Here is a 26,434-nt window from a genome sequence, read left to right on the forward strand (position 1 = left end):
TTCCTATAGCGGGTTATCTATCCATCCCTCCATCTCCCCATCTGCGTGTCTTTTAAAGGACTGCCTCATAGAATGTGGAGGTTTCATAAGTCCAAAAATTTACAGCCAAGCTGGCAGGCTGGCGACCCGGGACGGGCTGCAGCTCAAGTTCAAAAGAGGACTGCTTGCTGGTGGAAACCTCTCTTCTCTGGTGTTTCTGCTTGTTGGGTGAGGCCCACCCCCTTTAGAAAAGTTTTCTTCTTCTTTTTGAGTAGACTAATTTCAGTAATGCAGACTGTTTCATTCTATTCATTTAAATGTTATTACATTAAATCACAGTAGAAGATGTCTATTGCAAATGTGTTTTTAATTAGCTGTGGAAATTTGTGTTCACTTCCCCTTGCTCATGTAAAATATACCTTCAAAGAAACATCTAAAGAGCACTTGAGCGATACCCGAGTACTTGGGTTTAGACAAATGGGCATGTAAAATAAACTACCACATTTACAAAGATGAACAAAACTTGTTCACAGCCTACAGAAAACTCAGTCTAGCTACTGTGCACACAGATGTGCATATGCGCGCGCACACACACACACACACACAGCGGGGGGGGGGGAGGGGGGGGAGGAAGGGAGTAAGAGATAGAGAGGAATATAAATGTACAAGGCACTATAGAGGTAGGACAAGCAGACATCTAGCCTAGCAGGTGTTGCCTAGGGATTAGGGAAGCTGCAAAATGTTTAGATGATGGCACAGCTTCCCTCTGTAGGGAATGGGGAGGTAACTGAAAGGCTCTAGGTCCGGGAGAGAAAGGGTGGGTGGATATTCCATTGGTAGAGGACGCTGTGGGAACGTGCAGACTAACAGCCACGAAAGCTGGAGAGACTGATAGACACATAAAGGCAAGTCATCCCTCAAGGCACGGAGGCCTAACCCTTAGCCTTGATGTTGGAACTAGAGCTCTGCCGAGAGTCATCTCATCACCTGTCTCTTGAATACTTGTTGCCCAGTGTGGCCTTCCACCACTGTCACATTGGATTATTACCTACCCATCTCTGTCCACTGGTCATCACATGACATCACCTTAGATAGGACCATCCCTCTCCTTTCCCTCATCCTCTAACCTCAGGTTGTAATTGACACAGCTGGTGGCGACACCTTCAGCACACTAGGGCATCTTCACACAGTCAACTCTTTTTCTTTTAGTGGCAGGTGTTGTATAACCATTTCCTCTACACTGACACACTCCTTCCTGGAGGGAGGAGGAGAAGGTCACAAGAGATCAGGCGTCTAATGACACTTTGCAAGGCTTAGGACACTCAGAAAGTTGCAGGGTTCACAAAGCCTCACCGCAAGCTTCTGTAAGCAATGCACAGTTGCTGTAGCAGAGGAGAGTCCCCAGCGGAGGTGCCTGCAAGCTGAGCAGTGAGCACCAGGGGTGGGGTGAAGCTTTAGAAAGTTGTCACGCATGCTGATATCAGCTGTCAGGCTTGGCAGCAAGTCATGCTTATTCACCAAGTCATCCATTTCTTTAACCTTTGAAAATCTGCTCCAGGGACACACTTAGTTGCCCATGCTGGTCTTGAGTGTTTGCTTAAATGTGTATCTGTGTGCCATGTGTGTAGAGTACCTGCAGAGGCCAGAGAGGACGTTGGATCTCCTGGGACTGGAGTTATAGACAGTTGTGAGCTGCCGTGGGGATGCTGGGAGTTGAACCTGGGTCCTCCGGAAGAACAGCCAGTTCTCTTCACCACTGAGCCATCTCTCCAGCCCTCCACATTCCAGCTTTGATATAGGCAAAGCTAACGGGGAGGTGTCAGTATGGGCCCAGAGATGAAGTAGGTGCTTCTGTGTCGTGGGCTGAGCTGATCTGTCTCTGTTTCAGGTCACGACACTGGAGTGCTTTGGGGAGCTTGACTGCCCTGTGTTTGTGGGTGGGTGGGTGGATGCAATAGGAGGGTGACAGCAGCCTGTGGGCTGGAAGCAGGAGGGTGAGAGCGTGAGTCGCTGGCACGTTGGTCTCCCCAGGGGAAGAGGGTCCTCACGGCAATCTTTCCCCTCCCTTAGGCAAGGACGGGAAGAACGGTAAAGGTCACTTTCCAGTGGTCCAGAAATGAAATATCCTTGATAAAGTATGGACCTGGGTGGAGGGATTGACAGCCTGCTCAATTTGGCTGGTGGTGTGAACCCTTGAGCCTTCTCTGACATGAATGTAATGACACCACATGACCAGTGCAGTAGTATTGGGAGAGAGAGCTGCTCTCTTGAAGGCAATTCATGCCCCTATGAAAAGTGGGGAGATCGCCTGCCAAGTGAGGACATATAAGAAGCACTGTCCAGAAGACACAAAGTCTGCTGGTAGCTTGACCTTGGACTTTCAGCCTCTAAGAACTGCTTCTGTTGTTTATAATTTGCCCAGTTCAAGGTGACTTGCTGTACTAACACAGAAGACCAAGACAGTTGTCCAGCGCTTTCCATGTAATTACTTCCATGGCTCTGGGGTATTTATACTTCCATTTAAGCATTATCATTGTTAATATTTATTGTTTGAGACAAGGTCTGTCTATAGCCCTGCATGTCCTGTTCCTTGCTGTCGGAATCAGGCTAGCCTTAAACTTAGAGAGCTTCGCCTGCCTCTGCTTCTGCTGGCAGTGAAGGTGTATGCCATCATGCTTGGCTTATGCTTCTGTTTTATAGGTAAGGAATTTGAGCAATTTGTCTTGAGTCACTGCCCATCTGTGTAGGTGAACACGGTGAACAAGGACTTAACCCTAAGCACTTCTGACTATCTAGCCTAGGTCATCTTGTGATACGTGCTGCCGGTCCAAAACTCATGCGTCCTGGTATGTGCTCCTGAAATTCCTGGCAGATGTGACGTAGTAAATCTTCAGATGGTAAAGTGCTAGCTATTCAAGTTGAAGACCTGAGTTCAGGCCCGCATCACTCATGTATAAAGCTTGGTGCGGCAGCACATTTCTGTAATTCCAGCACTGAGCAAGGCAGAGACGGTGTGACTCCTGGCGTTTGGTGGCCAGCCAGACTATCTGAATTGATGAACTCCAGGTTCACTGAGAGCCCTGGTCTCAAAAAATGAGGTAGAGCATGACTGAGGAAGACCCCGAATATTGACCTTTGGCCTCTATATGCACACACACACACACACACACACACACACACACACACACACACATATGCATGCCCACTTGTACACATGTGTGCACACGTAGATGATGAAAGGAGACAGATGAGAGAAAAGGGCAGCAAGATACAAACAGGATGAAGTGGGGCCAGGGAGAAGGAGGCAGAAGGGAGCTGGTACTAGGAGAGAGAGAAGAAATTTAGAAAGACAGGAGTGGAAGCGTCTCACACTCAGCAGGCGGCATGGGCCGTGATGTGGTGGTCCTGTACCTGTGATGCTTCAGTCCCTCTGTGGAGCTACCCAGCAGTGCGACTCGGGCCTCTCTGCCTTGTGGTGCTTGGGAGGCAGGTAGCCCCGCAGCAATGGCCAGCCTGGCCTCTGTCATGGCTGGATTGTTTTTCATAACCTACCCTCACTCTCTCAGAACCACCAAGCCTGAAAGTGCCCTCAGATGGGTAGGACCCTAAGCCACTAAGAAGTAGGCAGATGAAGGCAGGTTCTCTTTTAACCTGTCTTCAGCACTGTCTGTCCTGAGTTGGTTAAGGTAATCATTCAATGGCGTTTCTATTTTAATTATGTGTCTCATTAAAGTCAGTTTGGGCTACATCCAACTGCATTCTGGTCAGCTCATTTCCTTTTGTTCTCAAGTTTTTAAGTTCCAATTAAGCTTTTGTATAAACCTCCAGTTTAAAGCAGTTTGGAAGTTTCCTTAAGAGAAGCCAGTTATTAAACGAAAGTTTTAATAAAATTCATTTATGTATGGATAAATGATCTGTTTGAATTAGAAAAAAAAAACCCCAAGTAATTGGTATTTAAATGGCCGAAGGAAGAGTTGAGGGTCATATTTAGAGGTCAGAAATTCCATTTCAAAGTCCAGCAATTCCAGTGACATCAAGGGCAGTGCCAGGTGGATTTTTGCTGGCAGCTTTCTAAGTGTTGATGGGGCTTGAGTTCAGTTAACAGAATATTGGAACAGCTGTTTCTGGAAGGGTCAGAAAATAGGATGAGACAGCCCGAGCTGTGGGATTTACCGGTGTGAGCTATGGGAGAGTCCTGAGAGTGTACGTGGGGGATACTCTTAGGAGGGCAACTCGGGGGGCGGGGGGGCTGGCAAGCTGTGGGTAGTGGCATTGGAGAATGTATGAAATCAGCATGTGGTGAGGGCAGGGTAAGTGGGGTGGTTGGAGAGAGGGGTCATTGGGTAACTTGGAGGAGATAAAGGTGTTTCTGGGTTACTGTGAAGAGCCTATGAAAACTTGTACTTTCTGTATGATGGTAAAAACAGCCAAGTAGGACTCTTCAGGTAAGACAGTCTATATTAGTGACTTCCCTGATGCTGTGACAAAAATACCCTACAGAACCAACTTAAGGAGAGAACAAAACAAGGAATTTTTTTTTTTTGGCTCACAATTTAAAAGGGTGCAGTGATTGTGTGTGTGTGTGTTTTTTTGTGTGCTTGTCTGTGTACATATGGCTGTGTGTGCATGTGTCTCTGTGTGTGTCTATGTGTGTGTGTATCTATGTGTGTGTTTGTGCTTGTTTGTGTACATGTCTGTCTGTGTGTGTGTGTGTCTGTGTGTGGGTGTGTGTATGTGTGTGCGTGCCTGTGTGGTGGAGTTCATGTTGATGGGATTGTAATGCTGAGACTTTTCATATCATGGTGGGTCAGGAAGTAGAGAGAGGCAAGTTAGCACACAGCATGCTTTTTCCATTTCCCCTTTTTATTTAGTCTGGGACCCATGGAAGGGTGCTGCCCACATTTACGGTGAATCTTCCCTCCTTATTTAGCCGTTTCTGGAAAAGTCCCCATAGACACATCCCAAAGTGTGTCTCATTAATTTCCTGTATTATTATTGGTCCAACGAAGCTCCCAATCAAAATTACACATCACACAATCTATTAATGGAGATGTTTAATGTCCCAGACTGGATGCCACAATAAAATTAGCATATGTAAATTGTAGCGATCATCAAAAGAAGTTAAAGGTTAGGGACTTTCCACTCCCCCACATCTTGTTTTTTATTTATCTTTTTGCTGGGAATTCCTGAGTGCTAGATACTCATGATATGTTCATGACTGGTGAGAAGATGTTTGATGGGACGACCTCGCTTCTCCATAGAGTGTGCATACAGTGTACCTTATAGTATATTGATTGTCTCATAGAGTGTGCATACAATATATATGATAGTATTCTGATTATTTCATTGAGTGTGCATACAGTATATCTGATAGTATACTGATTGTCTCAGAGCATGTGCATACAGTATATCTGATGTATACTGATTATCTCATAGAGTGTGCATACAGTATATCTGATGTATACTGATTGTCTCATAGAGTGTGCATACAGTATATCTGATGTATACTGATTGTCTCATAGAGTGTGCATACAATATATCTGATAGTATTCTGATTATCTCACCAATGGCAACTTCATGTGTAGCGAATCAGCTCATAATTTGCCATCAGAGTGGCCACAAACCCTCTTTCTTAGGATAAGTCACTTTATCTTAGCCAAAACATTAAACACATTTACAGGAAGTTTTTAGGTCAATAGGAACCTTACAGATCATTCATCTGAGATCCCGATTTTCCTGTTCAGAGTGTTTTGGCCCTGAAGGGTAAGATGGGGTGAGGCAAGCACTGAGTCTTTACTCCTTTTGATGACCAGTACAGTTCACACAGGCAGCATCACTGTACCTGTGTGTGGTGCAGTAAGTATCTGTGTGCATAGCATCTTCATTAAAGGCTGTCAATGAAATTCATACCAGAGGTTGACAGCCTCTCTTCCTGCATCTGTCACGGAGCTGGTTAGTGGCTGATACAGGACTAGGGAACCAGTGTCCTCACTGTAAACCAGGTGTGCTTGGAAAGACCATCATGTTTACCGTAGTAGCACCCCTTAAAAAAAGATTTATTTTATGTGTATGTGCTTGAGTGTAATATATGTGTGCCATATATACGTGTAGGTACCTGTGGAGGCCAGAAGAAGACATCAGCTCTCCTGCAGCTGGAGTAAGAGGCAACTGAGAGCTGCCTCGTATTGGTGTTGGGAACAGAATTGGGCTCCTCCCCAGAGCAGTATGTGTCCTTAACTGCTGAGCCATCTGTCCAGACCCCAATAGCAACTCTTAATTTTGACATGTTTATCTCCCATGATTCTCCACACTAGTGTGTTCCTATGGCATTAGCCATTTGATAAGGATTGTACTGATGGGCCTGCATTTTACTTGGTAGCTCTAACAAGCCTAGCTTCTGCTCAGAAGGAAGCGGTGTCCTGGGTGTGTGTGGGGGAGTGGGCGGGCAGGTCACATCCCAGACAAAATTGTAGGGGCTTCCGTGTGTTCTGTCTCCCTGTGTGCAGGTGTCCTCTGCCCTACACCACCCTCCCTCCTCATAGAACTTGCATTCCTGAGAACCAGCTAGTAGCATCAGGTGGCCACTTCTGATGATAGTGTGGAAGGATCCAGCTCCAATGGGAAACAGGAAGAGAAGAACCGCCATAGGAGACAGGAAGTTTCATGTTGGCTTAGAAGAGTTCCAGAGGTGTGAGTACCGCTTGTTGAGATAGCATCCCACCATCTAGCCCTTGAATTGACATGTATCCAGGGCTGTTCTTATACACGCCATCCTCCTGCCTCAGATTCTCAAGTGCCAGGATTACAGGTGTGCATCATGACACTTGGTGAGACTAGCCTTGATGCCAGTTCATAACATTCATGAGTCTTTTAGAGAGCCTCAGGGTGTGAGTCGCTCAGGTGATGCTCAGGTCCGCCAGCAGGACTTTGTAGAACTGGCACAGAGGTCAGTGGATGAGGGAAGGGAAGCCCTTAGGGGTGAGCTACAGCTTGAGTTTGGGGGAAAGGAACAGAAATGAGAAAAGAAAAAAAGCAGTAGACAAAGCTGACCCCTTAAGGAATATCTCCAACAAGGCTGCCAGATTGCAGGAGACATCAGGATACCCAGGGCACTTGGTGTGCATAGCTGCATTTCTTGGTGGGTTTTAAAAATAGTCCTATTTGTTATCACAGCCATCTCCAGGTAGATCAGAGGCCTTTTGTTTGCTGCTTAAGAAACAGGAACAGATGAAACTTCCTGAAGATCAAAGACCAGATTGTTGGCAGAAAATGACTAATATTGGCCTGGTTTTCACTGCTGAGCCTCCACCCCAGCAGGGTCCTTGCTACTGTGTCCTTCTGGGTTGTGAGAGTAGCTAGTCATTCTTGATGGGGCAGTTAGACGGTCAAGGAACTTGGGGTTTCTTCTCTGTGTGAAGTAGCTTTGTAAGAGGTCAAGTTCTGCTTATAATTATAATTGGAATTATGAAGCTACACCTCTCCATAATCTTTGAAAGGGAATAAAAAAAGAAATGAGCCAGGCGGCGGTGGTACACACCTTTAATCCCGGCACTCGGGAGGCAGAGGCAGGAGGATCTCTGTGAGTTCGAGGCCAGCCTGGGCTACAGAGCGAGATACAGGACAGGCACCAAAACTACACAGAGAAACCCTGTCTCAAAAACAAACCAATAAATAAATAAATAAATAAATAAATAAATAAATAAATAAATAAATAAATAAAAGAAATAAAATATCATCATCTTCATCAACAAAGTCCTTGAGGGTGCTGATATGAATATTACTGTTTATGTATCTTGATGTGCTAAGACCTTATTTCCTTGGAATGTGGAAGGGCATGTGTCCATTCCGTAGATGAAGGTAGTAAGCAGTGGGTGAGTACCAGATGAGGGTTCAGGTAGGCTCTAGATCCTGTGCTCATTGGCACAATGCTTTGTTTGTTCTAAATCAGAGACAAAACAAGGACATGAGCCTCCATGGCCAGGCCTTCAGTAGTGCTTTGCAGACCACCATGAAGATGTCCTGGGTTACATGACACATTGCAATTACCGTTTTCCACAGATGACATTGTGCCTTCAGCTCCTCTTCAAGACAAAAACACAGAGTTGCTTTGAGAACCCACGCTTTAATATTATACTTAGGAAGAAATGTCTGTGCTAAAGGTGATTTGATTTCTTGAATGTTTTCCTCAATATTTTTCATATTTTGTGTGTGTGTGTGTGTGTGTGTGTGTGTGTGTGTGTGTTCACCACAGTATGCAGGTTGAATTCAGAAGACAGTTTCTCTTTTTCTACTACGTGGGCTCCGGGGACTGGACTCAGGTCACCAGGTTTGGCAACGGGCACTCCTAACCTACTGAACCACCTCCGCTTATTCGGCTCATAGTTTTGGAGGGTGAAAGTTCAAAACCAGATGGCCATGTCTGTTGGACTCTTGTGGGAAGAGTCCCTTTGGCTGGGTCACAACATGGCAGGAGCTGTTTGCAGAAAGTGACAAGTGCATGGGGTGGTGTCGCTTGATAACTTACTTTTGAAAGGACTCTCTTGAAATATCAATCCTTTCTGGAGAAGGTGCCCCCAGTGATCTCACCACCTTCTGGTAGGGCCCACTTCCCAAAGGTGGCTGCACTGAGGACCAGGACTCCAGCACATGAGCCTTTGGGAGACACATTGTATTCAAGCCTGTCACTGGCTTCTGTCATGTAGCGGATGAACTTGGCCCTCTGACTTGTGTGGAGAGCTGCTCTCACTCTGGTCTGTAACGCTTCCCTGTGGCATTATTGAACCTTTGGGAGTTGAAAAGAGGTGAGTCATGTAGCGTGAGTATTGAGCTAGTTTTCCCTTGTTTTTCAACTCTAGCGAAAACAAAAGCCAGATAGTCTTCCCATTCAGTGAAGCAGAATGCCTGCCAGTCGTATACTGGCTGAGTATATGATGCATTTAGGCTCAGTCAAGAAGGAGGGACTTCCAGAGCCACTAGTTAGGGGAGCCATTGACACCTGTTGGAATCCTCTTAATATGACCACTTTTTCTCCTGGATTTTCTTTGGCTGTCTCCTTTGTGAATGCACGCAGTTCCAAAGAGTAACAAGCCTCTAGGTTCCTGTGAATGAGGCTGCCGTGTGACTTTTACCAAGAGGATACAAACTAATCTCAGATAGGGCTGAGATGATGGAGATGATTTCGTGCGTGTATGTACAGTATGGTGAACCAGAGGGTTTGTTGGGAATGCCTACAGGAGCATAGGTGACTCACAGGTAGCTGCATCACTGAAAAGCTCCCCTGTATGGGTACCAACCTACTGAAGTTGCATCCTTGGATCTCCTTTCTCGTTCCCTGTATCCCAGGCAGCTCCGATAGAAAGTCTCCTTTCTCCAGCAATGGTCCGTGGCTTTTGTAGTCTTGGGATGGAGTCTTGGGATCCTGTAACCTTCATGGGTTTCCCAAACCTCAGAAATCTCATTAGCTTTCTGATTTCGGGGTCTTCTGAGCCCCCACCCTCCCTCCAGGGGGAAGCGCTTCAGATTGGAGGAAACGGCTCCTTAATGCAGCCTCCTGTTCTACCCGGACTGTGTTCCAGCTTTAGAGTCTTTATTGTTTTCGTCTGTCTGTCAACGTTAGGCTCTCTGCTGAGCTTTACAGCTGTCTTGAGAAGAGGGACTCCTTCCACATCCTTTTTACTACTCTGCTTTTTATTCATTCTCCTTCCCAAACATTTATATCTTTCCATTCTCTACTCTTTAAACTCTGTATTCCTAAATCTTTACCTGCGTGGCCCAATTCTACGTGCAGTTCTCAGATTTTAAAAAGCTGTCTGATTTCTGGCCTGCCTCTTCTTCAGTCAAACAATTCAAACTCTCTTTTGTGTGCTTGGTTTACAAGCAGCCAAGTACGTTTTGACTTAGTTTCAGGTATTTTTTTTTCCAGCGTGAGTAATTCATCATTTCTGATGAAAGATTTCCATTAGATTGTGGCATCTCTTAAAATCCTTTTAACCTATGATTATCTAATGGAACTTTGAGATTTAAATCCTAGATTTACTATCAGAGTTTTTTTTTTTTTTTTTTTTCCTTTATGGAAGCAGAGGTCTAGAAATGCCAGTTGGTGTAGTGAATGAGGACTCATGTTTTCCCAGGAAAGTTAGACAATTGCATGTTTCTACTCTTTTGTATTTAACCAACACCGTGTTTTATTATGTTGAAACATATATAATACTATGAAATATGCCATTGCTATTAAATATACTATTAATAAATATACTCATGATACATAAGGTAAATATTATATATGCATGTTATTATTTTATATTTTCATGTTTACTGGCTTCTCACTGCAATTCTTGTTGGAATTTTCTTAGAGCACAATTTAGAAATATAAGGGCCTTGGTAACTACAGACTAGGGAAGGCAAAAGATGTTACTTTATTTCTTTTTATTTTATGTGTACGAATTTTTGCCTGTGTGTATGTCTGTCCAGTGTGTGTGTGTGTGTGTGTGTGTGTGTGTGTGTGTGTGTGTGTGTATGTGTATGTATGTATGTGTGTGTGTGTATGTGTGTATGTGTATGTGTATGTGTGTGTGTGTGTGTATGTGTGTGTGTATGTGTGTGTGTGTGTGTGTGTGTGTGTGTGTGTAGTACCTTCAGAAACCAGAAGGGGGCAATGGATCCTCTAGAACTAGAGTTGCTGACAGCTGTAAGCTGCCTCCCATGTTAGGAATGGAACCTGAGTCCTCTGTAAGAGCAACACGTGTGTTTATCAGCCACACTGTCTCTCCAGCCACTCTGGTTAGTTTTAAAAACAAGAGTTGAGAAGACAAGGCTGCAGGCCCTCCATTGGCTTGGTAAATACAGCGTGAGAAATTTTAACCTCCCTGAGAATTGGTTTTCATAGGACTTTTTACTCCAGTATATGTAGTAACTTCTCTTATAGTTTCCTTCATTAAAGCTGTAAACATGTTTTCTACTGTCAGTGATACTCCTTGGTTAGATTAGGAGGACTGTTATAATGCTTCCCATTCACGATGGTAATGAGGATTTGATCTGAACACAGTGTCTTTGATAATGAAACAGTGTCACCTGACCCCCAAGAGGTCACACATTTGATGAAATCACCAATGGTTCTAGAACATGCATGGTCACATGTCACACTTTTGACAAAGGTTTTCTGAGTATTTGACCCAGGCTCGACCAACTTGACATTGTCCTTTCAGAATACAGGGCCCCAAGTCCACTAGTTCTCCACTCTGTCTCCCTCTATCTACTTTTTGAAAACTCTCCTGACATGCTCACCACCTCTTTTGCTTCTGAATGTAACCTTCGTTCATTCTTTTCTACATTCATTTGTTAACAGTATTTAGACCCTAATGGAGATGGTAGGCACTACTGATACTGTTAGGTAGCTGTTTCTTTGGAATGGATCCATCCATGAGTGGAGGGAAAAGGGACTTCATCAAATAGGAAACTTACTAAACTTATAAAACCTCAAAAGTTCATGAAAGTTACAAAAGTCACAGTGCTCTTCCCCACGGTCACAAAAGTCATAAACAGTTGCTCGAGAGAGTAGACATTCTGGTGGACCTGCCTGCATGTTGGGAAGGGAGCTAGGAATGTAACTTTCATGAATTGTTATCTAACTCAGGGTAAGCTTTTTGGGGGTGCAGCAGCTTGAGATACACCCATGTTCCTGTGAGAACCCCTGGCCCATGCTTCTGTAAGGCTTCCCAGTAAACTCATTAATTTTTCAAGCTAGATTTGAGTAGGATTGTTCCTCTGGCTGGTTATTGGTGCCCCGTGAAGAATGAATAGACATTTGTCAGTGTCTTCTCAGAACAAAAATCACGTGACAGCTACACAGATGAAGCATGGCCTCCACCTTCTTGAAGGTTTTTGCCTAGGTAAGGAGATCACTACACAAGAGCGCGAGAAGAATGTTCCTGCGGACACGGAGGATGCTACCCCAGCAACAGTAGCATGTCTATTATCTTGGGACTGAGTGAAAGAGAGCTTCTGTTAGGAGGTGGTGACTCTGAGCTGAGATCAGGACTGAGGAGGAGAAACGGACAAAGCCAGAGGCAGGGGTCAGTTAGACGGCTGCTGGAGTTATCGTAGGTCACCATTGACTTGACGGGAGGAAGGTAGGTGTAGCTAGGGGAGTGGACGGGTTTAGAATGGGCGAAGGAGGCATCGTATACAGTGTGCGGAGACTGAGTCCATTTAGGTAGATAGAGAGAGTGATGCAGTTGTCTGGCTAGTTCAATGGATAAATTAACTAGTTATCTACCTTCCCTTAGATAAACGATAGAGTTCAATAAGCAAGAGGAAAATGGTGAGCTGTTGTAGATGGAATGATATTGATGATGACTGTGTCTTTTCCAAGTGGGGATTTCAGTAGGGCAGTAGGGTATATGCCTGGGAATCCAGGAGAGACATCTGGGTTGAGAAGACAATTTGAAAGTAACAACTGGGTTTTGTTGACATAGAAGTGATTGACCACCTTGCCTTTATTTATTTGTTTGTTTGTTTTTTTTGAGACAGGGCTTCTTTGTGTAGCCCTGGTAGTCCTGGAACTAACTCTGTAGACCAGGTTGCTGAGTGCTGGGATTAATGGTGTGCGCTACCACCTCCTCACTCACGCTCACCTTGCCTTTATAGTGTGGCAGAAGAAAAGCCTGGCCTGGCCTAGGCCCTCGGAGGCAGCATCCTCAATGGAGAGGAAATAGCAGTGACCAAAAAGGCAAGAGAAGGGGGCCAGGAAAATGTGGCTCTTGTGTCCAGAAGAGCAGAGTCATGTGGGGGCAAGTGACACTAAGAAGTCCTGGTGCTCACTGGCTTTAGTAAAATAGGAGAATCTGGGCCTCAGCCAGAGCAGATGTGGAATGTTGTGAATGTTCTATAGTTTATGAATGAAGGGACAAAGGTCAGTAATGGAGTCTGATTGTGAAAGTGAAAATCCATACTGAGTATGGTGGTACATATCTATAATCCCAGCATTTGGTAGGCTGAGGCAGGACAATTGGAAGTTCTAGGCCAGCCTGGAATACTAAGTCCTGTCATAACAAAACAAACAAAACTTCAAAAAGTTTTTCTGTAACCCCAATAGAGAGCTGAGAAGGTTGGAAAATTAATACACACTCAAGAACAGCTTGCTTACTATTGAAACTAAAATTAACCTACAGTTGATCATTGTGTCTTTGCAACTGAGGAAGGTTGATTCATAGGGATGTGCAGTTGCTTCGAATCTTGGTCCATGTTGATTTCCTTTTTATTATACACAAATATTTTGGAGAAGGTGCTGATGTAATGAGAGCTCAGAATAGCGTAGGTCCTAGGGGATATACATAGTGACAGTATCCCTCTTTTGACAGCCTCCGTCCTCCATTCCTCAAAGGCCACCGAGCCTTGAGGTCCCTCCACTTTTGGAGATGTGACATTTGTGCTGTATTCCAGCTAGCCCCATGAGAGCTTTGTTTTATGAAAACTAAATGGCAATGTATTTTATTTTCAAATTAAACCAAATTAAAATTAATTTTGTTTTGAGACTTCTGAGAATTTCACAACGTATTCTGAGATAATTGGTTTTGCCCCTGGGTATTGCATAAGACAGCAGCCCTGGCTGTGCTTTTTTCCTTTGTCCCTGAAGGTCTCACTCATGCTAAGATCCTAATAGCAATTATTATTATTATTATTATTATTATTATTATTACTGACTTTGGAGAAACTTAATTTGGAGTGATGAAGTTCTGTCTTAACATCACCAAGGAAAAGGTTGTTCATGGTTAGTTTGTGTTGTTTAGGAGACAACATAGGTTATGGGGTGAAAAAGCCACTTGGGAGTTTGTTTTTCTTTATCTTTGCCTTCTTTAACCTTCGTTTTACCCACGGGGAAAACACTGGTGATAGTTCCACTAACTGCCTTATTAGTGATGGGAAACAGCTAAACACATGTGGAGAGAGAGAGAGAGAGAGAGAGAGAGAGAGAGAGAGAGAGAGAGAGTTTTAAATGGGATGGCACTACCCTGTCATAGTATTGATTCTGGTTGGACTAATTTTTAAAATTAATATTTACATTTTATATGTAAATATGAGTAACTGAGAATTTAAAAGTAGAGAGGAGAATAGAACCTGAGTTGTAAATGTTGTGTCTTTAAAACACAATTATTAACCCAAATGCCATTTGGAAAAGCTGGCGGGCCAATTGCCTTTTTAAACGTAGGCCATGTGAGTTAATAAACTGTGTAGGAGTTTATTATTTGTGAGGGAGTTGTGATTTGGGGGAAGTCTCTGCATCCTGTGCATGATTTCTACTAAAGATTGTTCTGAGAAACCGGTGGCCTCTAATTAGTTCCTCTGAGCATCCCTCTTCTGTTCAGCGTCAGAAAAAACAGTTCACAGGAACAAAAGGGATGCTGGTTGTAACATCCAGCATGTGTTACACATTTAATTCTGTGTTCACCACCTGACATGTATTAACTCAATTCTGTGAGAGCAGCTACACTATTCCAACTTTTGTGTGTCTGGCTTATGTCCTTACATTCACTTGTTTATCTGTGTGTGTGTTTATGTGTGTGGATCCCCACACCAGCTGGGTCCTGGGGATTGGACTCAGGTCTGGCAGCGGGCATCTTTGCCTGCTGAGCCCTCCTTCCTGCGCTCTTCTCACTTTATAGACGCAGGCCGCACGATTCAGCCCGTGTCCTACTCACACCAGGGGACAAGGTGGCTTCTGCTCCACAAGGCCGCTTTCACACTTGTGCTGTTGCTTGCTGCCAATTCGGGGACTGTGCTCAGCTCCTCTGGGTGATGTTCCTCTTCTGGGTGAATGCTTGAAGATGTCAGTCTACTGACCATGAGACTCCCTGGCTGAAGGCCGATCAGCTGTGAACATGTGCTCAACTGCTAACCAGGAAATTGAAAGCAGTGCACCCCAGTTTCTCAGCACCAGTTGATTGAAAACGGCTGGGCAGATTCCTCATCCAGTGCCAGCCTCGAGGGATACGGGTGGGGGTCGGGGAGAAACTGTCTTATATTCGACTAGTGGGCGTTGAAACTGACTGACTTCAGCATTTGGAAAACAGAACTAGCAGGACTAGAAGTTTGAGTAGCTGCATCATTCAGTGGAGCCAGGACTTTATCTTACATCCAAGACTTCACCAGTGAGTAATTATATGTAGAAAAGTGTTCTGTATGGTGTTGTTTGTAACAACAAAAGCTGTAAGCAAATGAGAACTCATAGCATGGTTGAGAGAATTCTGTCATGCACATAATAACATCCTGGACAATTGACACACAGTACACTTTGCCTTCTCTCCTAGATATAGGACTGATTTGAAAATAAGACCCTAGCAACTACCACCAGAGATTAAAATATTACTTTAATAATGATGGAACTGATTGATCACAATAGTTTTACTCTCTGTTTACTATTTATTATTATTATTATAATTATATTATTATTGCTGGAGTATTAAGGGTTGAACCTAGGGCCTCATGCATGCTGAGCTGAAACTCCTATCATTCAGCTCTATAGCCAATCCTACCCCTTTCTTCACTCTTTATTTGGGGATAGGATCTCTCCAAGTTCCCCAGGCTGGTCTCTCTGCATCACCAGGGTCTGCCTTACATTTTTACTCTGGAATGAAACCGACTTCCTGTCCTCACAGCAGCAAGTAGGATAATATGCAGAGAGCGCAGATTAAGAATGCCTCTGTGTAGACAGGCTAGTTCTCCATGAGGGAAGGCCTTAGGGCCTGGACTGGGCATGCTCAGTGCCTTCCTTTGACATTTGTTAAGTCACCCACCCCCTACCTGGGGACTCCTTGGGGTGGATAGGAAGTGGAACACATCTTCCTTGTTATGGTTTCGATCTTAGACATCCTCCAAAGGTCATGTGTTGAGGGATTGGTTGTCAGCCATTAGCACTGTTGGGAGGTGTTGGAACCTTTTGCAAGAATGGGGACTAGTGAGTATTGGGGGGTAGGATATGCCTTGAAGGGCAAATGGAGACCTTGGCCCTTCCTTTGTCCTCCTTTGCTTCCCAGCTTTCATTAGGTGAACAGACCTCCTTCCTCATTTATTTTCTACTGTGATGCTCTGCCCTGCTACAAGACCACAGCTATGGGACCAAGTGCCCACTAATGGAAACCTCTGATGCTGTGGGCCACAAACCCTCTCCTCCTTTAAGATGACCTACCCCAAGTATTTTGTCACAGTAACCCAAAGCTGACTAACATACCTTCCTGGGAAATGAAATGGAAATGACAGGCTGTCTGTAAAAAACTAAGGAGTGAGGAATGTTCATTGAGCCTTCCACTGCCGCATGCTGTGGAATACCCTGAAGATCTAAAAAGGAAAAGTTAACCCGAGAGGAACAGATCTGGTGTATTAGTTCCTTTTCTCATGGCTGTAGAGTAATTACTTGAGGAAGGAAAACTTACTCAGGCTCACAGTTCAGGGGATACAGTCCAGCCTGGAGCAGAAGGCATGGCTGTGGGACCAGCTCTGGCCTGTGGGACCAGCTCTGGCTGTGATGGCAAAAGGCTGCTTGCTTACATCATGGTGGGTCAGGAAGCAGAGGGAGGGGACCCAGTGCTCAGCTGACTCCCCGTTTCTCTTTTTATTCAGTCTAGATCCCAGTCTATGGCATGGTGCCATACATTGAGGATGGGTCTTTCCCTCTTGGCCAATCTTCTTTGGAAACACCCTCACAGGCATACTCAGAGGAGTGCTTGACTAATGCCCTAGGCATTTACTAATCCAATCAAGTTGACAGAATTAATCACCACACTGAGAAAGATAACCATCTTCATAGCTGAGTGGAAAACCACATCACAGGGTAGGCATTATACCATGACTGTAGAAGCCAAAGGAGAAACCAATGCCTGCAAATAGAAACTACCTTTTTCCATTTAAATGAAATATAGAAGATGTAGTAAGGAATGTTCACAGACCTTGTAAGAAGGAAGATATATGGTGAGATTGTCCCTTCATTTAATTTTTTCATCTTTTATTGAAAATAAATTCCTGTCATCTTATTTAAAATGAACATTTATTAATTTTATAATATAATGAAATTAGTGAAAATTCACATGGCTTCTTACAATAGACTTCATTTAGATGTGGTTTTACCCAGTGCCTAGAAGAAGGAAGGGCATGGCATCCCCTCAGTGTGTTTCATTCAGTCCTGGAACACAAGGTGTCAGTTTAATTTAATGTAGCCCTACACACTCCATATGGACCAATTGGTTTTCATGTTTGTTTGTGCGCGCGCGTGTGTGTGTGTGTGTGTGTGTGTGTGTGTGTGTGTGTGTGTGTGTGCATGTGTGTGTGTGTGTGTGTGTATGTGTGCATGCACACACGTGGTATGTGTGTATATGTACATGTGCCTATGTGTGTGTATGTAGAGGACAGAGGTGGATATCAGATGTCTTCTGTGATGCCAGGCACAGTGGCTGGGGATCCGGACTCAGTCCCTGTGTTTGCATGGCAAGCACTTTATTAACTGAACCACCCCCATAGCACCTCCCTACAAATATGCTCATTATTAAAATTTCAAATCACATTACAGTTCTATTAAGTGCAACCTAGAGATACATATTCCACATGAAGTTTAAAATATTTAAAGACATCTTCCAATATAACAGCATTTAAAAACCAAACCCTGGGCTAGGGAATGCCTGTGCAAGCCTGAGGACCTAATTTCAAATCCTCGGCCCGTATGTAAAGAGCCAGGCATGGCCCTCCAAGCCTGCAACCTCAGTGCTATTTGAGGGGCTGAGACAGGAAGATCCCTGTTTGTTTTTAAGCCCTGTGTAAACACTTAGGCCTATAATGTGCTGAGTCTTCCTGTAGCCTTCTTCCGATATATAAAGCAGAGGATGTGCAAGAGCAAGGGAATGTTAACAAAAGGCACGCTGGATTTGCCAGCCAGCACCTAGGAATGCATGTCAAAAAAGTGCCAGTGACGTCATAGTTCCCTTGAGCCAGGTAGTAAAAGCAGATCTAGCTGTCAGGAGACTCCATCTCCTTCTGTAGAGTGTGGCCATGGTCTCCACCCCTCTGGAGACCACTTGAGAAATTTGGATCAAATCAATAAGTCTGATATGTTTTTGTAATGCAGTTAATCACTGTAGCATATGCTTATGTTCCCTATATCTGCTACTTAGCAGTGTGATGAGTGGAAGCAGGACTCAGAATCACTTGGGAAATCTTTACAGCAGAAAGGACTCCCTCTTCCATTGTGAGGTCCCAGCCCCTATGAATATTAGTCTCTTTCAATTTTGTTTTGGGAGGAAGCAAAAATTTTTATTACATAACGTGTGTGTGTGTGTGTGTGTGTGTGTGTGTGTGTGTGTGTGTGTGTGTGTGTGTGTGTGTGTTGCTGCATGGGTTTAGACGTCAGAGGACAGTTTGCTGGAATTGATCCTCACCATCTACCACATGGATCCTGGGAACTGAGCTCAGATCATCAAGGCTTGGTGGTAAGCTCATTTACCTGACAAGCCATCTCTAAGCTCAAACATCAGCCCTTTTCAATTTTGTTTTTGGGAGGAATTTTCTTTTCATTTTTAAATTAAAAATTTCTTTTAAACATAACCTTTGATTCTAGTGGTCAATTGAGAGTCGTTGTCTCTGGGTGGTCTGGTTAGTCAATTAACTTTACCGTTTGTAGCTCAGCTAACTCATATGGAATTTTACAGTTCAGAAAGGGCTAGCACATTCCACTTAATGCCCATAACAAGCCTGTGGATAGATGTTATTTTCTCATATAAGTGAGAGCATGGTGGCAATTCTGTACTGGATGTTATATTTTATTATCCATCCAGATTGAGAGAAGTTGATTACAACCTTGTCTGGGTGGAACTGAGTCATATAAAAAATTTCCGATTTCATAAAAACATAATATAATACACATAATATATACTTGTGCACTATATATGTACATTTTATATTAATATATACACAATGTTTGTATTTTATATTAGCCATATAGACATTATACAAATGTATATTGCCTATATGCAACACACACACACACACACACACACACACACACACACACACACACACACACACCTGCTAGTAGTAGGGTTGCTTTTCTATATGTAGATCTTGACACATTCAAGCTTACAACATCATCCATAAATGTTCCACATGCTCTTTCAGGCCTCTTCACCATCCCTTATCCTCTTCAGACATCCGGAGTTCTTTGATAAGACCCTGTTCTTACATGGGCCCCTCTGACTCTTCACTCTGCGTTATTTCCACCTGTTCTCAAGGCTGTGGAGAGCCACAGCAAGGCTTGCTGGATGTGAGTCAGGAAGCCGTATTTGGACCCAAAATGTCTTCCAAACACCCATGTGTTAAGGTGTGAGGCCTAGTTGGACAAAGCTTAGTTACTGGGGCATGCCCTTGGAGGGGATATTAGGACCCCTGCCTCTTCCCGTCTGTATCTTGGACCTTAGGAGATGAGCAGGCCTCCTTTACCACATGCCCTTGCCCTGATGTTCTATGCCACCTTGTGCCTGAATCACCAAGGCTCATTGCCCATGAACTGAAAATATGAGCCAAATGACACCTTTTTTCTTTTTAAATGTTTTTTTTCCAGGTATGCATCATAGTCACAGGAAACAGATTTCACACAGGACACCCGAGGTCTAGTTGTCAACCCTGAGGCTCAGCCCTCTGTGACCCAGAATGCGTACTAGGCTTATTTCTTCATCTAGAAAACAGGATATTGGAATTGGATGAGAAGGTGGAGTGAAGTGAGCTCATTGCTGAGCTCAGGAGCCAGCCTCCCTGAACTCTTTTTCTTTATGACAAGGTTTCCCATAGCCCAGGCTGTTTATCTGAGGATAGCATTGAATGCCCAGTCCTCTTCCCTCTACATCCTCAGTGTGGGGATTACAGGTGTGCCGCATCACATTGGGTTTTATGCAGTCCTAGGGACTAAACACAGGTCTCTGTGCCTGCGAGGCAGGTACTGTGTCGAATGAACCACGTTCTCAGCTTAGATCCCCTGAATTCAAATCCAGGATTGCCACTGACTTTCTGGTGTGCGAACTTTTGGTAAGTTTCTTAACCCTTTTGTGACTTATTTTCTTTGTCTACCATATGCTTCAAATATCTTTAGAGTTTTGAAGATGAAAGGACTTATTTAGACAGACAAGAGGACTCAGATAAGTTCTGGCCATGTGCTTGGTACCGTAAATATTAGCCACGCCACCATTATTATTGGCTTTTTATACTGGCTGAGAGTAGCAGTGAATTTTACTTCGAGAGGAGGTGAGTGAGAGCAAGTCTGATTATAGGGTTTTTCAGATCCCACATAGTCCTGAAGTCTATGTATCCTTCCCTGTCTACTGTGTCAAGGATTATAAATATATGACTTTTGGGTAGATTTAGGCTTGTCATGGCTAAAGAGATGCCATAATCATTTGCCCCCCAATAGTGTCAGTCTTTAAAGGTTGTTCATTCTCAGTTGTAACTAACACAATGCTGCGTGATATTTTCAGGACAGGGCAAGCCGGAAGTCTTCCTATGCAAATTAAACTGTCATCAAGTATGTGCTGATTGTTTCTCTGGGAATTAAGAGGGCTGATCTCATTTTACTCAAAATTGCTGGAGGAGGCTTGGTACGTGAGAATACAAACTCTGGGGACTTGGCGAGTTTTACTCAATGTACAGTCATTGGCAAGAACTTTTTAGCCCTCATAGTGTTACTTCAGATTTCTGCTGGACAGCACTGGTGTCTTGTGGGTGATGAGGAGCCTCAGTTTAACTCAGAGTGCTACCACGTGGTCGAGTGTTTTCAGGAGTTGGTGTTTTAGTTTTCTTGGCAGTTACTGACAGTCTCCGCGATGATTAAATGAGATAGTAGGTGTGAATCACTTTGAACAGTAACTGACAATTGTTGAGCCCCTGACACATGATCTGGTTCAGTAAATGCTGATTGCCAGGTTGGGGAGAGGGCTCGGTAGGTAAATTTCTTGCTCCATCAACAGAGAGAGCTGGGTTCCCTCATCCAGAACCCATGTAAGAACTCCAGTTGTGAGTAGCGCTCATCTCAGTGCTGGGGGATGAGATAGGTGGATCCCTGGGGATTGCTGGCCAACCAGTTTAGTCAAATTGGTGAATTCCAGGTTCAGTGAGAGACTCTGTCTGGAAAAATAAGGTGGGGAGTGACAGAAGAAGATACTGGATGGATACTGTGCATGCACACATACATGAATGCATGCATTTTTAAAAAGTGCTTTTTGTCACTCTTCTCAAGCTTGTGTGTTTGAAGCAAAGGACAAAGGATAGTGGACTTTTTCAACATGCATAAACCTAGGGTGAACTATCATTCCACGGGGTGGTAGCATCCAAGCAGGGCCAGCAGCTGGGTAGTCCTATTGGCAGTCATTTTGGTATAGCCTCTAGGTAGCTGGCTCCAGGTTATGAGGCCTACAACATTCCCTACAGCCTTGGCTTTGGGCTCTGCCTATTCTCTACCTTCTGAGATCAGAACAGTAATGTCTACTTCAGCTCATGGGTTTGGAAAGAGGGTTTTTATTGGGCAGCATTACAGGTTGGAGTCACATGGTGAAGTCCTCCAGTGTCTTGGGATGTGACCATGTTTCAAGATGGTCTTTAAGGACATGGTGATGAGGGTGGGCCATATAGAATGTAGTATAGTTGGTGTCCTTATACGAAAAATTAAGACAGTGACACACAGGGCAAGATAGTCAGTATACCTAAGGAGAAAAGCACCAGAGAAGCTAGTCTTGCTCACATCTCGGTCTCAGCCTTAAGTCTCTGTTGTTCAAAACACTTGGTGTGTGGTACTTTGTTATGGCAGCACCAGAAATTCTACAGGCAGCTGACAATTTTCTGTGAGTGGTAGTGCTTCTTGGGAAAATGCTAGGAACTGAGACTTAGTGGTACAGAACCACGAGTGACCTCCGTGGACTTTGTAGACCTCCGTGGACTTTGCTGTGACTTCAGCCATTGCGCTTCATGCTAGTGTTCCTAATTGTCTCCCTGTGTCTAGGGAAGCAGGCTATGGCATAAAGCTGTCAGAATCATTAGTGCGAAATCATTGTCCTCCATCCGTCCTAAGTACTCAATAAAAGACACTTATGTTCAGGATGAGAGGAGCTATCAATGGAAAAATCTGCTGGGTTGCAAAATTACGCACATTGATTATCCATCTTTAATAACATTTGCTTATCCACTGGCTGGGGAGAAAAACAGTCTTGTTGCAGACTTAAAAACATGTCTTGCTGACATTCCAAGGTGCTGGGAATAAGGATCTCTTTGAAAGTTAAAAGTAGCTAAAGGGTGTGGAACAGACACTTTTTGTTCATTGAAACCGAAGACAGAAGGGCGTCGCAGTCCGAGTTCCCCCTTCGGCTTTTTGAGAGCACTGTTTGTGGTGGAAAGACGTTCCTTTGAGTCAGGGATCGTTTAATCACGTTGGTTTTGTCTTGGTGCGCATAAAGCAGAGCTGCCGAGGAAAACGATCCAGGCCTGCCCTCTTGCCTGGCCCTCTTGGTGTACTTCTACTACACCGTGAGAGGAGGGGGAAATCGTTTTAGACCTTTGATATGTGCTGTCTGTTAAAAATAGTGCGCTTGCCTCTCTTCAATTAGGAGGAAGGCAATATTTTTAGGTCCTGACACAGTTTGTTTTTAGGTGGAAGCCACGAAGGCCATGAGACAGAAATCCCCAGACAACAGCTTTCTACTGGAGTGGGTGAATAGCCGAGGTTATTTACGAGCCCCATTTGAAAAGCTCAGCACAGCATACCCTGGGTGGGTGGGATAAGAACGCACACTTTGGGGGTGTGTTTGATGGCCTGCAAGTGCCTTTGAAATCTTGTAAAGGCTGTGGGAATTGAGCTTGTGCTGGGTCTGAGTCATGCCAGCTTAGCTTGTGTTTGGGAATCTGATCAACAAAACAGCTGCCCTCTATTTCTTTGTACAGCAGGTCCACACAATGCTGCAATTGTGGCGACAGGGCTGTTAGCACTCAGGAATGAAACTGCAGCCCCCAGCATGCCTCTGGAGGCTGCAGCGCTGGAAAAGGAAATAACCCGCCAGTGGCCAGTGTTCCATGTAAATGTGAAGGATTTAATAAAACAATATCATGATGCATGCCCGCACAATGTCTTTATCATGCTTCCTCTACGAGGTGGGGTTTAATCTTTGGGGGATTTGGTGTATGTTGAGTTCTTTTCATGAAGATAAGTTTTTAGAATGAAAAGGGAAAAATAAAGATCTCTCTCCATTCCCCTTTCTGGAAACTTCCTTGACTTTCAAGTTTGTCTCTACTGTGGGTTTATAAAACTCAGCTTAGGAGCTGAAAATCCAGAGAGTAACTGGGTTCAGGGCTGTATTGCCTCTTCGTACAGAAGCAAAGGACGAAGGTGACTTGGGTACCATGTGATTGTTGGGTGGGAGAGAGACTGGGTACAGAGCAAGCAGGGAAGGGGTTGGGGATGTCAGTTGGAAATAGCCCTACAAGAGTTGGTGAATTCATCCTGCGCTCAACTTCTGCACATGCTAATTTGGGGAATGTAGTCTATTAGAGAGTGCATGTACTATTTCAAGTGGTCATATGTATTAGCTTCTTCAGTCTAAAGATGACCCTAGGTGATGGTAGAGCAGGGGACTGATCAAACACCAAGGGGGAGCAGGGGACTGATCAGACACCAAAGGTGATCAGGCATGGAGGTCCACCGTGTGGTTCTTACTAAAACTAGGGCTGTATCTAGAAGATACAGGAACCTCAATGAAGTTTGGGCAGGAAGGAATCTTAGCCAGTTCAAACAATACAATCGTTTTTAGGCTGTATTCTTTTTGTTTTGTTTTCTTGTAGTTTGAGTTTGAGATAGGGTCTTGCTATATAGCTTGGCTGGCCTAAAAAACAGCGCATACCTAGGCTGGCTTCAAAATTGTGATAATGCTCCTGCCTCCGCCTCCCAAATGCTGGAATTATAAGTATACACCATTATGCCTGACTGGATTGTGTCATTGGTTATTTAGCTCACTGAAAGCTTTCTTTCCCTTTCACACCACAGTTTCAAAGTGGATTATACTGGGGTGGGGGGGGTAGGGGAGGGTACAACACATGTTATTGGATCTCACCCATAAAGTGCCCCGACTCGGTAGGTCTGGGGTGCTGGAGAAGGTCTGTTTCTAACTGGTTTCCAGGCAGGGCTATCACTACTGTCCTGAGGGCTGTGCTCCAAGGAATACTACTGTGTCCTCTGAATCACTTCTCATGTGCAAATGCTCCACGATTCCTGGCCAAACAGAACAAATTGAGCAAATTTCTGTGTGGCCACTCTCCTGAGTAACGATGCCGTACTCTGGTTATAACTTCTCCCTGGGCTGAGAGGAAACAATGTGTGACACACACACACACACACACACACACACACACACACACACACACACTTTTAATCTTTTTTAGACAAGATCTCACTGTGTACTCTGAGGCTGTCCTTGAACTAGCAATCCTCCTGCCTCAGCGTCCCCTCTGCTGGAATTACAAGAGTGCTCTGCTACACCAGTTTCTCATTCTATTTTGTGTGCATGCATGCCGTTGTTCACTTAGCCTAGATGAAAAGGTAGGATCAAAGCTTGCATAGAGGCTCCTAAGTCCTTTTCTCTGGGTCTTTTCAGGTCATAAGTAAAGGTGGCGTCTAGTGGGAACAGGTGTGTTTGGGTGTCTGGTGATATACAATCTTTTAAACATAGAAGAAAGAGTTCAGCCATCATTAAAGACAACAAATCTTTCTGAAAGTGCTATTTTTCTATGAGGAATCTAAAGTATGGTTGCTTTTTATTGAGAAAACAAAATGAGCTCATGTGGAACTGATACCCCCTCCTTCCTTCTGCCTTTCCTCTCTTCCCCTCCCTCTCTTCTCCCCCTGGTACAGAGCTAAAGAATTTTAGTAAAAAGTGCTGATGAAATCTTGTGGGGTCATAAATCCTTTTTTTTTTTTTAACTTATTGCTTTCACAAAGTGCCTTGATACAGAATTTCATCCTCAATACTTCGAAGGGTTTGCATTACTTTTCTAGCTTTTGATAATGATTGAACCACTCAGCATGTTTGGAATTAGATTGCCTCAAGTTTAAAATGCAATGATACATGTTTGTTCTTTCTAAAAAATTAGCTGATCTTTCCCATGGATTGTGAGGAATATATTTTTTCTTCCTCACTTCTTCCCTCCCTCCCTTCCTTGGTTTGCATATATATCCCAGGATGTCCTTGAACTCATATGTGCAACCAGGGATGATGACCTTGAACTACTGATCTTCTTGCCCTGGCCTCTCCATGATGTACTTCTTCCAGGGAGGTTCCACCTACTAACAATACATCAACCTTCGAAAAATAGCAACATCAGCTGTGGACACAAAAGTTCCAACATATCAGCCTGTAGGGGTGTGCTGCATTTAAACCACAGCACAAGGGCATGCCAGACCATATACCCTTCCTTTTAGGGAAGTGCTGAAAGCCAGGAAAGGAGACCCAGTGAACAGACTTCCTGTCTCCTTAGAGCAGCGGTTTTCAAACTATGGGTCATGAACCCTTTGGGGTCATATTAGATATCCTGCACATTGGATATTTACATTATGATTCATAACACTAGCAAAATTACAGTTATGAAGTAGCAACAAATACAGTTTTATGGTTGGGGTTCACCACAGCATGAGGAACCGTATTCAAGGGTCACAGCTTTAGGAATATGGAGGACCGCTAAATATTAGACACTAAAATTTCATTCCATGGAAGGAGAGCATTTGAAGATTTGAAGGGGCTGGAGAAGGGACTTTTGGGTTTATCATTTCTTTATTTTATTTTTATTTATTTTTTTGTGTGTATGAGTGTTTTGCCCACACTCATGCCTGTACACCACATGCATATGTGGTGCCCAAGGAGGCCAGAAGAGGGTGTCAGATCCCCTGGAAACGGAGTTTTGGATGGGTAAGAGCTGCCGTGTGTGTGTGTGTGTGTGTGTGTGTGTGTGTGTGTGTGTGCTGGGAACTAAACAGGTATTGTTAACCTCTAAGCCATCGTCCTGGCCCTGGTTATTCCACCATGTGAAGGCACCATTCTTCTATTGCTCATCCCTTCTCCAAACACTCAGCTCAGGGGGAAGTCTAAGTTTCAGAGGCATCTTGGTATAGACACCTGAAAAGCCCCAACAGATTTATACATAGGCTAAGCACCGAAAAAGTCTTTATTCTCTGTCTCTACAGGTTAACTTCGTGGCTTGCCAGCTCTTCGCCTTGTCTGCTGCTTTCTGGTTTAGAATCTACTTACATCCTGGTAAAGCCAGCCCGGAGGTCCGTCACACACTGGCCACCATTTTGGGCATTTATTTCGTTGTGTTTTGTTTTGGCTGGTGAGTATGAACCTCATAAATTCTAACGTTTGTCACTTGGACATTTTGTGATGATATTCTTGGTAAG

At 44.1% G+C, this 26,434-nt stretch overlaps 1 protein-coding gene across 4 annotated transcripts in view; it reads left to right on the forward strand.

Moving 5' to 3' along the window:
- The window catches only part of Mboat1 (membrane bound glycerophospholipid O-acyltransferase 1), a 112,949-nt gene that overhangs the window by 28,337 nt on the left and 58,178 nt on the right, over positions 1-26,434 (forward strand). For all 4 annotated transcript variants that reach the window (XM_076573116.1, XM_076573114.1, XM_076573115.1 and 1 more), the window contains exon 2: positions 26,222-26,367. In XM_076573116.1, the coding sequence (XP_076429231.1) occupies positions 26,222-26,367 (146 nt within the window). The remainder of the gene's footprint in view (positions 1-26,221; positions 26,368-26,434) is intronic.

The sequence above is a fragment of the Peromyscus maniculatus genome, chromosome 5 (genome assembly GCF_049852395.1).
Source record: "Peromyscus maniculatus bairdii isolate BWxNUB_F1_BW_parent chromosome 5, HU_Pman_BW_mat_3.1, whole genome shotgun sequence".
In the NCBI taxonomy this organism is placed as follows: domain Eukaryota; kingdom Metazoa; phylum Chordata; class Mammalia; order Rodentia; family Cricetidae; genus Peromyscus; species Peromyscus maniculatus.